This window comes from Gymnogyps californianus, chromosome 1, assembly GCF_018139145.2.
Source record: "Gymnogyps californianus isolate 813 chromosome 1, ASM1813914v2, whole genome shotgun sequence".
In the NCBI taxonomy this organism is placed as follows: Eukaryota; Metazoa; Chordata; class Aves; order Accipitriformes; family Cathartidae; genus Gymnogyps; species Gymnogyps californianus.
The window spans coordinates 24,403,758-24,416,022 of NC_059471.1; the positions used below are offsets into that span (position 1 = coordinate 24,403,758).

At 38.4% G+C, this 12,265-nt stretch overlaps 1 protein-coding gene across 2 annotated transcripts in view; it reads left to right on the top strand.

Annotated features, from left to right (window-relative positions):
* The window catches only part of FRY (FRY microtubule binding protein), a 176,810-nt gene that overhangs the window by 26,418 nt on the left and 138,127 nt on the right, over positions 1-12,265 (top strand). For both annotated transcript variants that reach the window (XM_050901481.1, XM_050901473.1), the window contains exon 2: positions 4,312-4,511. In XM_050901481.1, the coding sequence (XP_050757438.1) occupies positions 4,312-4,511 (200 nt within the window). The remainder of the gene's footprint in view (positions 1-4,311; positions 4,512-12,265) is intronic.

Consider the following 12,265-nt stretch of genomic DNA (forward strand, 5'->3'; position numbering starts at 1 on the left):
ATACAACTTTCTAAAATTGACCTATAGATTCCCTGCTATTGCAGGGTCCTTGGGCATCAGGGTTACCGTGGTCTCCTGCATGTGCGTCACCATTCATTCTCCTTGGGAATGAGCTACTTTTCTCTAGGTGAAGGGTTTAGTTTAATGCAGTACTTGTGTGGTGACCAGTACCCTACAATATGTTAGGAGTTCAAACTAAATGTTTCAGTGGTCTATTCTGATACTTCTCTGTGTAGAACATTATTATTTTGAAAATGGGTAGTAAAAACTTAATTTGTCAATGAAATCAATATTTAGAATTGAGTATAACCCCTTCCTCCCACCCCACCCCGACCAGATATCTTCTGCATAAACCCATACAAACTATATGTGGTGATTTCTCATGTAAAAATTATGCTTTTTATTTAGTGGGGCAGTGTTTCACTGGCATAGATGACAAAAATGGACACATCCTTTTTATTGCTATTTTTAAGGCCCACATTATAATGTGTCAGCATAAAGGGACCAATCATGGATGACTTTAATGCAGCTATTTCTTAAATTTTGAGTCCTTGATTTTCAGTTTTATGTCTCAGAGGCAGCTTTTTTTTAATGAGTTTTGTAGGGCTCTCAGTCTAGGAAAAAGAACTATATTCTGTTAAAGCTCATACATCATCAGTGTAGATGTCAGTGATGGTCTAGTCACTGGGCCAGATTTTTGCAATGCAAATATCAAAATTTGCAAATGCTTGAGATAATGGAACTGAAAAGATGCATTAGAAAGCCAAACCTGTATATAATAGTTCATGACCAACTCATGATCAACTCAGAACCCTCACACTGTTGGCAATGTTAACTTCCACACTGAAGATGCTTAAATGGAGTTAGCAGAAACAAAATGATCTTTTAAAATTTTCAACTAAATCAATGTCATATGTCAGTCATTTCTATAACTTCTGTAATTGCTGTAGCAATGATAGATGTTAACCCCCAAGATATCCTTTCTCTTTCCTTTGGAGGAAAGGCTGTACAGTCCTATATTTCAGAGAAGAGCTAGAATAAAAAATTTTGGTGCACTGACAAATCTCACAAGTAATTGCATTTCTCTATTACACTGTGCAAGTAATTGATTTTTCAGTTAGATGTCTGGAAAAAGAAATTAGATCAGCCTGTGTAACAAACCTAACAGCATCATTGTTAAAAAGCTTCCTACTAACTATGACTATGTGGATTTAAATCCCAGTCTCAAAATCCTGGCTGAATGCCACGATGATTGAAGATAAGGGTGGCAGCTCCCAGGTAGTGTGACAAGGGTTTCTTAAACATAATTTCGTAAGGATGTGGGGTGTGCATGATCTCATACACTGCCTTCCTTCCTTCCATCCCTCCTGCGTGTCCCTTCGTAGTAAATTTTGAACCTAGTAGCCAGTTTAAACCAAAATTGCCCAAGGAACAGAAGGCAAGTTTGCATTTGATTAGATTCCTACAGATTCCTTCAAGAGGGAGCCTGGGATGGTTGCACTAGCCAGAGAGAGAGGCAGACGGCCCAGCCCGGGTGTGTTTTGCTTGGCAGAGGCTGGCTGGCGGGCAGCCTGCCTGCCCAGCCCTGGGCGCAGAGCTTGGGAGGGAGCTTGGGAACGACTGGGAGGAGCTTGGGATGATGACAGGGGGGAGGACAGGGCTTTTACTGCACAAAGGACCCAAATCCTTAAGCAAATTGGTTTCACTGCTCACAAAAACCCATTTTTCCTAACCCAGGACTTGGCCATGAAACTGATTTCATGGATAGATGTGAGCCAGTCAAAACCACGCATTTGGCAAATATTTTAGTGATTGTAAAAATATTGTCTGACTCCTTCCTAAAGCTATTTGTGGAGAAATTTCCATTACCTAGTATATTTGATAGTCCATATAAATTTGCATCTGATCCTTTGCATCCCACTGTCTTCGTGCTTAAACTTTAGGAGAGCCTAGGTGATGACAGGAGAGCAGTTAACACTTACACTCTTCTCTGGTGGCTCTTTTTTCATTACTTTGAAGTAGATTATTATTCAGAACAACAGTGTATTTTTAGAAACAGTTTTGTATAATATAAATGTAGAACTGTTCTATACACTTTGTTTTATGCAAAGAGTCATAATGCCAGCAAGACTCCATGATTGTGCTTTTGCCCTCAAAAATCAAGTGAAACTTTGCAGGAAACAAATCTAGCAGGAAACATCTATGGGAGTGGAAGAAGTGGTGCTGCTGTGCTAAAGAGTGATGGCATACCTGGTCAATTGGGGAGTTATTTTCAGAGTAAAGTATGGATGTGTTACACTTGCAGAATAATAGCTACATGAACAAAAGCATTTCTATCTTGCATTATATTCATATGGTGGACTTCTAAACTTTGATTTTTCTGAAGGAAAACATGTTCTCTTTTCTCCAATGCATCTTTTTTATTTTTCAATGCATGAATTTGGGGTCTGCTTCTGCCACATCTTGAATACTCTCAAACAATAATGTAGTCTTTGGGATTTATTTTTTTCAGTTTTTTTGCAGCAATGAAGTGTTAAAGTATTTAGGAAAGATCTAAAACCTCATTTGTTCTTAAAACAATCTCATGTAATTAATAGTTGACAGTTACTTTCAGTAGTAGTTGCAATTCTGTTCCTCAAAAGAAAAGGCATTAGGTGTGTGGCATCCATCATTATAGTTCGTTCTTCTTTCTTTCTTTCTTTCTTTGCAACTTGGATGCAACATACAATGTAATACTCTGGAATGCAATACTATGGGGAAATGCTCTAATGGTATTGGTTCACAATATTTTCCACAGTTTGTATTGCATTGAAGCACCTCTGTCCCAATCACCAACAGTGCTCACGGGTGTTACGACACTTATATTGCATTCAGAGTGGCTAATGGCTGGTCTTCCCAGTGTTACTTAATTTGCTGCTTTTAAAGTCTCTGGCAAAGCTAACAGAGGATGCTATCAGTACTTGCCTGAAGACCAGACATGACTTTTATTGCCAATAAGAGCTAAGCCTGAGGATTTTGTTTTGGAAATTTTATGCATAGAATGGTAATATTTGAATTAATGAGGTTTTGTTTCATAGTACTCCAATTTATTTTTCTTTCAGTTTCCCAGAGAAACAGTAAGTAGAGCTAAGCCTAGTACATAGTATCTTGATACTGGTTATGAGGAATTCACAGAATCATGGGATAATTTAGATTGGTAGGGATCTCTGGAGGATGATTGGTCCAACCTCTGCTCACCAGCTAGAGAAGGTTTCTTAGGGCCTTGTCCAGTCCAGTTTCGACTGTCTCCAAGAGTGGAATTTCTACTATATCTGTGGACAACCTGTACCAGTGTTTGATCACCCTCTCACAGTGGAATTTCTTCCATATATCTAATTGGAATTTCCTGCATTCCAACTAGTGTCTGTTGCCTCTCGTCCTGTCACCACGCCCAAAGGAGAGTCTGACTCCATCTTTGCTATACTCCATTAGGTAGCTGAAGACTGCAATAAGATCTCCCCTTAGCCTTCTCTTCTTAAGGTTGAACCAGTCGAGCACTCTCAGCCTGTACTCTTGTAGCAAGCACGTAGGCCCCTGACCATCTTTGTGATCTTCCCTTGGCCTTGCTCCAGAATAGCAATGTCATTCTTGTATGGGGGAGCCCAAAACTGGACACAGTACTCCAGATGTGATCTCACAAGTGCCAAATGGGACTGTAGGGTTTGGTACTTTCAGGAAAACTAATACATAATGAACATTTTTTGGCCATGGAAAACATTTTGTGTCTGACTCTTCATATAAGATTTATACTGGTGAAATGTCATTGTTTTTAAAGGAGTCATTCTTGATTGACCTCAGTATAAATGAGAGGAAAATCAGGCCCTTTACATCTCACCTTAGTCAAAAGACCACACTCCTGACTTTTGCAAGGATAGGTCAGTTGTTTGAATAGCAATAAAGAATAAATTTGTTACTTGCCAACTAAGTTACAGATCTGGCCTGCAAGACAAAGGATAAGAAATGAGGATGTTATTCAGTTAGGTGTCAGCAAGTCTTACCACGTAAAAAAAGAGGATTGAGTGTGCACTGCATAGTAAACACTACTCAATATCAATATATAAGATTTCATGTTTCATTTCTTCTTTCAGTCTAGATTATGTACATTTTACCTATAACTATACCATGGAAATTATATTTATGTGTTGTGTATTTCTTTGATTATCAACTAGTCTCCAGTTTTGCTTTGACAGTATAGCAGGCCATTGGGATGCTCTGGAAAAGTTAAGACATGTTGAATTACCCAAAAGTAAATGTGTCTTTTCTACATTTCAGCTTCTCCAGTTGGTAACGGATATATCAAGCCACCCGTCCCACCTGTTTCTGGTACACAGAGAGAAAAAGGACCTCCAGCCATGTTGCCTATCAACGTTGACCCAGACAGTAAACCAGGCGAATATGTCCTGAAGAGCTTGTTTGTTAACTTTACTACTCAGGCTGAACGCAAGATTCGCATCATCATGGCAGAACCTCTTGTGAGTAAAAAGAAACTCTTAGTATATATGTACTTTGCTTTGAATTTATTTTTAAATCAGGCTTGCTTGTTGTGCAATGAAGAATATTTTGCTTGTAATCTGCGTTGGAGTTGTTTGATAGTGTTTCCCAAACTGTAAGATACGCTACTATGGCAATTAGAAGGTTGTGGGAGAGGACAGAGGTATGCAAGATATGCCAAAGGGGTGACATGAAAAGGCAAGAATATTTTATTTCTGTTTGCAATATGGTCATGTGTTAATGTGATTGAGAGGCAGAAGGGGTGTCAGCCAGCATAGATTTCACAGCTGGGAGAGTGGTCATGTGAGTCAAAATAGATTAGAAAATGCTGAAATATAAGAACAGTATTTCTGAACATTACTGGTTTGCAGCTAAAACATCAAAATGAATAGCACTGCTGGTTCTTATTTTAGTTCTGACAGTAGTAGGTTTCATAATCTAACAAAGTGCTATAGCACCTGTTTTCCAGATATGAAAAAGCATGCAGCATTTGGAAAAGGAGCTACATTACAACGTCTTGCACAGTCAGTGAGAGAGTCATTGTTATTTATATATTAGGCAAATTTAACATACAGGTATGTCTGTTGCAAATTGTCTTATGTAACCGAACTTCTGGGAGTCTGCTATTTTAACTTGAGACTACATTTTATATACACTCTTGTTATTTTGATTAGGGAAGACTAGTTCTGTAACCTATATTTTAGTTCTGACAAGGTAAAAATAGAAAATTAAAAATAACCAGGAACCTGTATTTCTGAGCTGTAAGGGAATTTTTATAAAATCTTATAACATTTTTGTTCTAAAGCACAGTATGGAGTACTTGGACCATTTTCAGATCTGGATATTCTGAACAGTAAAATTAAGATTGTCTTGATTCTGATGGCATCTGTTTAGCTTTATGTCTTCATTTAGATTCAGAAGCATTTGATGCTTGGAAAGTTTTTCCAGACTTTCCTCTGAAACATTAGGTAGATGCAAGATGACAGAAATATCTTATATAATTTGGACATAACACAAAAAAGCTAACAGGAGGGAATATTTTGACAAAGATCCAGTTTCTTCTTCTTTCATGAGTCCCCTCCAAATTGCAAAAAGTAGAATAAACTGACAGTCATAGTGCAGGTCGTTTAAAAAAAAAATGCCAGCAGCTATTAGTTACCATCCAGTCTTCATGTGATGCACAGTGAACATCTTTAAAATTTTAAGACAAAATGTGTTGTAAAATTACTTGACAAGATAGAGGAAACAACAAAAAGACCAGCACTGAGAAAATAATTTCCTTGCGGCACCTGTGTTACTCTTAAACACTAACCTCTCCATTTTCATGTAATACTTCAGACATAGATATGAACCAGTGACCCTGATTTATTCCCATTTCACCTTGTGTTAAGATGATTTTGAGTTGCTCTGTGTTGATATATTATTTTTGTCTCTTTGTGAAGCTGTGAATATCTGAATGTTGATCTTATCTTATTCCAGAGGTTGTTTGGTGAAAGTTTATTTGGTAAATTCAACGTAGAATGTAAAAATATGACAGGAGACTGGAATGTCACCTTCTTCTTTTCAACATTTTCAGAACATATTTCTTGCAGGGGTCTAACTGTGAGACACTAATTCAATGACATGCTCGCGTCTTATTAATACTAATAGGACATACGAGTCATGGCATGCTGCTATTTGAGGGTGACTGTGAAAAATGTGTAAGCAGGATTTTGTAGACATTCAGTCAAAATGATCTTGAAATAATTAGGTTGTAATGAAAGAATTGACAAGGGAAAATGGCAAAAATTATTCTGGAATAATGGCTAAGATTTTAAGTCCACCCTTATTGTGGGGTAGCTGTTCGCTGTTTAGCAGCTATGTTCCCACATTTCTACTCTACTGACTAGAATTATTACCAGGAAGTCCCAGGGGTTTGTGAGACAAAGATTATAAATTGATGATGCAGAGCCACCCTTTGGCCTTTTTTCACAATAGGTAGTCAAATGGTGAGCTCTTTGAAGATTCTGTTCTAATTAAACTCAAAACATACTTCAAAGAAAATCAAACTTGCAAAGTGCTCTAACACTGAGACGTTTCTAGTTTGAATTCTCTAAGTCATTACAAGATATGACAGTTTAATTTTATAATGAGTGATGAATACTTAAGATATCTTTTAGAGAGGCTAAAATGATCTGTTTATAATATAATTGCTTTTTCCTCTATTTTATCACAAAGTCTAGCTCACGTTCCAGCTCTGAAGTTACTATGGGATTAAATTAAAGACTTACTGATGTATTTTTTTACCTAGATATTTCTTTTCGTACACATCTTTTGCCTGCTTAGCCTTTCTGATTATCATTACTGTTGTTTTTATGAATTTTTCTCTCAGTTTCTTTGGGTTCCATAGGCCTGTTTGATACATCCATCTCTTTCTTTTGTGATGTACACAGAGCCCAACTGTAAATTACAGTGTTCTGACAACTATGGTGGAAAACCAGGTTTGTGTCCCGCCATGAGTTGCAGATGCTAGCAAGGCACAAAAAATTTTTGCTGTTTTCTAGGGCAGCAGTGAAGGGCACAGCACCCACCCCCTCCTGCAGCCCCATGAAATCTCGGCTGGGATAGCAAGATTCCAGCGGCAGAGAAAGCAGAGGGCAATGTCACCTACTCCTCCTGCTGCCTTGGCTGTCAGTCGAGTATGATTTGACATTTTGGTTACTGGATCTGGCAGCGATCATCATAAAAAACGCACTCCCCGGTTAATATGCTTTCTAGGCATGAATCTAATGTCGACTATCCACAGCTAAGTCTTTAACAAGTTAGAATGGAAACCTTTTGTTTCCAGATGTGATTGTCTGGAGAATATTTTATTTGGAATTTCAGGTCAATTTTTTCAGCTTTTTAGGGTCTCTGAAATATAACAAACATTTCAATAATTACATTAAGTTCACAATTATGTAGCTAATTTTTAATGATTAAACTACTGTACCCAGATGGTCAAGTTATATTGATCCAAATTAAAGGTATTTGACAGCAGAATTAATTAAAAGGGATTTTCCAGTTTATAAAATTAAATTCACATAAATGAAATGTAAATAATTTCTTCTTGATAACCTCTAATAATTTCCTGCTTCTTTTCTGTAAATAATTATTCTTCTTTATAATGAATATTAAAAATTTTTCCTGCAGACCTTTTTTCACAGCTGATTGCATTTATATTTAATTTTTATCAATTTATATTGTAAATCTTCTCTGCCTTGCTTCACTTAGAAACACCATTTGATATTTTATTACTGCCTTTTTTTTTTTCAAGCAGTGGTGACCTTAAAATTAAGCTAGAATGAGGAAGCCAGGGAAATACTTTTGCCAGTTCAAAGGATAAAATGTGTTTACGTATCTTAACACTGTAAGGAAAAAACCCAGAAAATAGTTCCCTTTTTAGGACTGTTGATTATCTCTTATGGTAATAATTCATCCTGTGCATACTGATCAGGCTAATCTTTAAATACGGCTTTCAGCAGTACTTACACACAGCTGTAGACATTGATGAAACATAGTGAGCTACAGGCATTGACAGTGGTTAATGGTTAATTTAGCTGTTGGTAAACTTTCATTATGCTTTTCTCCTGCAAGCATGTTCTTTTACTGAGCTTGTCTAAATTCAGGATCTCTCTGAATACTGAACTCAAGAACAGAATTTACTCATTATAGGATTAGGACTACAAGCATATTCATGTATTCTGCCTATAACTTTCTCCTTTTATTAGGTAGGTTTTATCTTGCCATTGGAAAAAAACTGAAAGCAGTGATGTGGTTGATACTAGTGTTTTTATTACTTCCTTTTCATTAGAAGCTTCAAAGACATTAAAATACAGACCTATTTCAAAACAGGACTGGTGATAACAGCCAAGCAGGAGGTTAGGAAGACTCTGAAAGGGCAAGAATAATACAAGTTTGTTTTTGCAAAGACTGACCAACCGACGTGTATAGTGGCACTGCTGTCCGATTAGCTTTAATCTAGGCTTCACTTTCTCTAGGCAGGAGAAGAAATATGCTAAGGACAGACTTGGAAGAAAAGGAAGTAGAAGGTTTTTTGGTTTCTGAGGACTGGGTTGTGATAACTAGTAAGATTTCTGTAGGCTATAATAATACCAAGCAGTTTTATCCCACAGCTGTAATGTAGAATTTTCTGTTTTACATGGACTAAAATTCCAGCTGCATCAGATGAGGATTGACTCCTTTGTTGTCATCTGTAATGAGACACAGTAGCATTACACATTTTTTACATTTGAAGTCCTCATGAATAGTTCAGCATACACAGGGACTTCGGACCCCTGTTTATTCACAGTGCACAGACAGGAGTTAGTATAAGGAACAAGTAATTTCATGGAAAAGAGGAAAGGCAAACTGCCTTGCTCTGTTCTAACTATCCACACAGTATGTGTGTGCCCAGATAAATTTAAAAGAAGACAACTTTATTTGAATAACTTTATGCAAGTGTGTATTGAAAATGCTGGTTTTTCCCCCATACAAAAAGTGTCCTCCCTAGGACCTTCCTCTATAAATGCTTTTTTATGATTCCCATTGTCATCTGTCCCTGTCCGCCTCTGTGTCACTCAAGGATTATGTCACTCATCATTAATATAATTCTTTTATTCCACTAGTGTTTGTGGTAGTCAAAATTCTGTAAAGCATGTGGGGCAGTCCATCCCAACTCTAAGGAGCTCATAGTTTATAATATCATAACTCTGTATCTAACGTATCATAACTCTTTATTTCTACTGTATTCTTTATTTAGTATTTAAATAATATAAATAAATATTAGTATATTTGTTCTTTTAGATCCAGTTGTGACAAATAATGTGTAGAACATTAAGAATAATTATCTATTCTTTCAATAATTGTCTCCAAAGTACTTAAGATGCTTCTTTATTAAATTCTGCCTTACTTTATTATACAGTGCTGAGGATTGTCCTCTCACTTCATAAGAAAGTGAAAGCATCTACACACCGTCTTACTTTAACTACTCAATATGTAACCTGAATATACTATCCTTTTATTGTATGGAGCCCTACAGATCTGTTACAGCAGATGCATTAAGTGGCTTGATGAATGGGCAGATCTATGTCTGTCAGTCATAGGACAGTCTGGAGGACCGAGGACAGTCATTCTCCCCAGGAGAAGACCCATCTTCTGGTGCTCCCAGCCAGTGTCAGCTCAGCAGAGTTTCTTTCCTGCAGGTCATTGACTGGATCCCGGGTCAATTTTTTAGACTAACAGTTGGTCTCAGTATTTTATTCAACTCCTAGCCATATCTAAGGACTAAGTTTGATTTCTGTGTGGATTATCCCCTTGGTTCTGTTTCTTTTTACTCAGACTTTCCAGCAGCTAACTTCTCTGTTTCAAAAAATCAGTTAAGCTGAACAATGGTCTCAGTCATCACTCTTCTATCCTTTGCTAATCAACTTTTGTTGGAACTTCACTGGCTCTCCAAGTATAGTCCAGTCCACAAAACCCAGCTCTGCTAGTGATAATGAAGCCCAAGCTGGGTCAGATCAGCTTGTTCTTTCCCGCAGCAGAGAGAGAGGAAGCTAAGCCTGGGAGATATCATCCATGAAATAAGCAAGCTCTACTCATGTACTCAAAGGATGTGAAGGCAGAAAAACATAGGAAAAATCAGGCTTCTATACTGAAGATGGAGAGCATCAAATATAGCAAAGACACCTCCAATGGCATAAAGAGCCTTCACTTCCCCTTCCACTCATCAGCTCAGAAATAATATCCCCCTCTAGTTATCTCAGTACATATCTCAGGCTGAGACCTGTAGCAGAAGCCAAGCACTGAACAGTATAGAGCAGTAGTCCTTCTAGGGTGGCTAATCTTGAACCTCAGGACAGTCATCTTCCTGAAGGACCTAGAAGGGTTTGTGTGATTGAAGCAGTGGCCACAGATGAGATACCTTCTGTGTAGTTCAGGGGGACGTGTCGTAGAATTGAAACAGGACTTGAGGGAAAGAGTATGAAAGACAGTTGGAAAAAGAGTTAGAGACAAATGTAGGTGTCCTGGTTTCAGCTGGGACAGAGTTAACTCTCTTCTTAGTAGCTGGTACAGATTTAGTGTGAGAATGATGTTGATAACACACTGATGTTTTAGTTGTTGCTAAGTAGTGCTTATCTTAAGCCAAGGACTTTTCAGTTTCCCGTGCTCTGCCAGCAAGCAGGTGTGCAAGAAGCTGGGAGGGAGCAGAGCCGGGGCAGCTGACCTGAACTAGCCAAAGGGGTATTCCATACCATGGAATGTCATGCCCAGTATATAAACAGGGGAGTTGGCTGGGAGGCGTGGATTGCGGCTCTGGCATAGGTCAGCGGGTGGTGAGCAATTGCATTGTGCATCACTTGTCTTTTCTTGGGTGGTTTTTTTTTTTGTTGTTGTATTCCTTTTCATTACAATTATTATTCTTCTTAGTAGTGTATTTTATTTTTACTTTAGTTATTAAACTGTTCTTATCTCAACCCACGAGTTTTACTTTTTTTTTCTTTCCTCCTCCCCACCCCACTGGGAGGGGGGAGGGGGAAGCAGCTGCGTGGTGCTTAGTTGCTGACTGGGGTTAAACCACGACAGTAGGGTTTCAGAAGTAATCATGGGGAGTGCAGGGGGATGGAGACAGGACGCAGCACGGATCAGATTGCAGCATCCATACGAGATTGAGGGAAAAACTTCATGCCATTTTAGCAACCAGGAAGGAAAAGGACACATTTTTGCATAGCCATTGGCATAGGCATGTGCAGCTAGATACAGGTCCATAAAAACACTCATACATTTCAGAGCCAGGCAATGTCAACAGGAGCTTTCTCAGTGATCTCAGGGGTTCCATAGCTGGGCGTGTGGGCAGAATGCCGTTTGAGGCTTCAGATCTCATTCTGATGGCAAAACTCTCCAGGAGGCTCGCTGTCCCTGGGCCTCACTACTGCATGGATATAGTTGGAGGATAGTCAATGGTGCATATGATGGTTCCAATTGCTAAGAGGATTTAACATTGGAAGGCAGATTCAATCCAAGGTCACCGAGGCTGTCACACTATATCACATGTTGGCCGATGCTTGCAAATATAGCAGAGAACCTACCACATGCCCCGGATCACATTTTTGTGTCATTTAAGGATATCAGTTATTACCACTATCCAGAAAATGAAAGTTACAACTACAGTCATCTCAGGCCAGTCTTATCACTGGTCTGTCATCATGAAGGACAGAAAGAAAATCAAGTATATACTTTGGTAGCATTCTTGTCAGATAAGTAGCAATTAATTAAAGAGATATCTTTCCACATTTTCGCAACAGCTTCATCCTTTGCATGCTTTCAGAGTCATGTTTGAAGTCAATGAGGTACTGCTTCATCAGGATTGCTGTATGTTTTTAAATTTAAATTTATGTGCTCTTTTCTGGGCCTGAGTCTGGCGTGGTACAGTTTACACATCAGACAGCTTGAATTATGCTGTATTTGACCCTGCATATCTGATGGCATGACAAATATGAGAAAAATTTAAGTACTTCACGTAGCTACCTTCCCAGTTTGGAAATCCACCCAATAAGGTCTTGTTTCCTTAGCTGGGCATGTAGTACGGGTGGAAGCTATGGCTTTTATGGCCATCGTACTTGTAGCACAAGAACAGTGAAGGCTGACATTAGCTCTGCAAGGGCACCCTGGCATCCTCCTTGAAAGTCTGTCAGATTGATACCAGTAACTGGGAGGA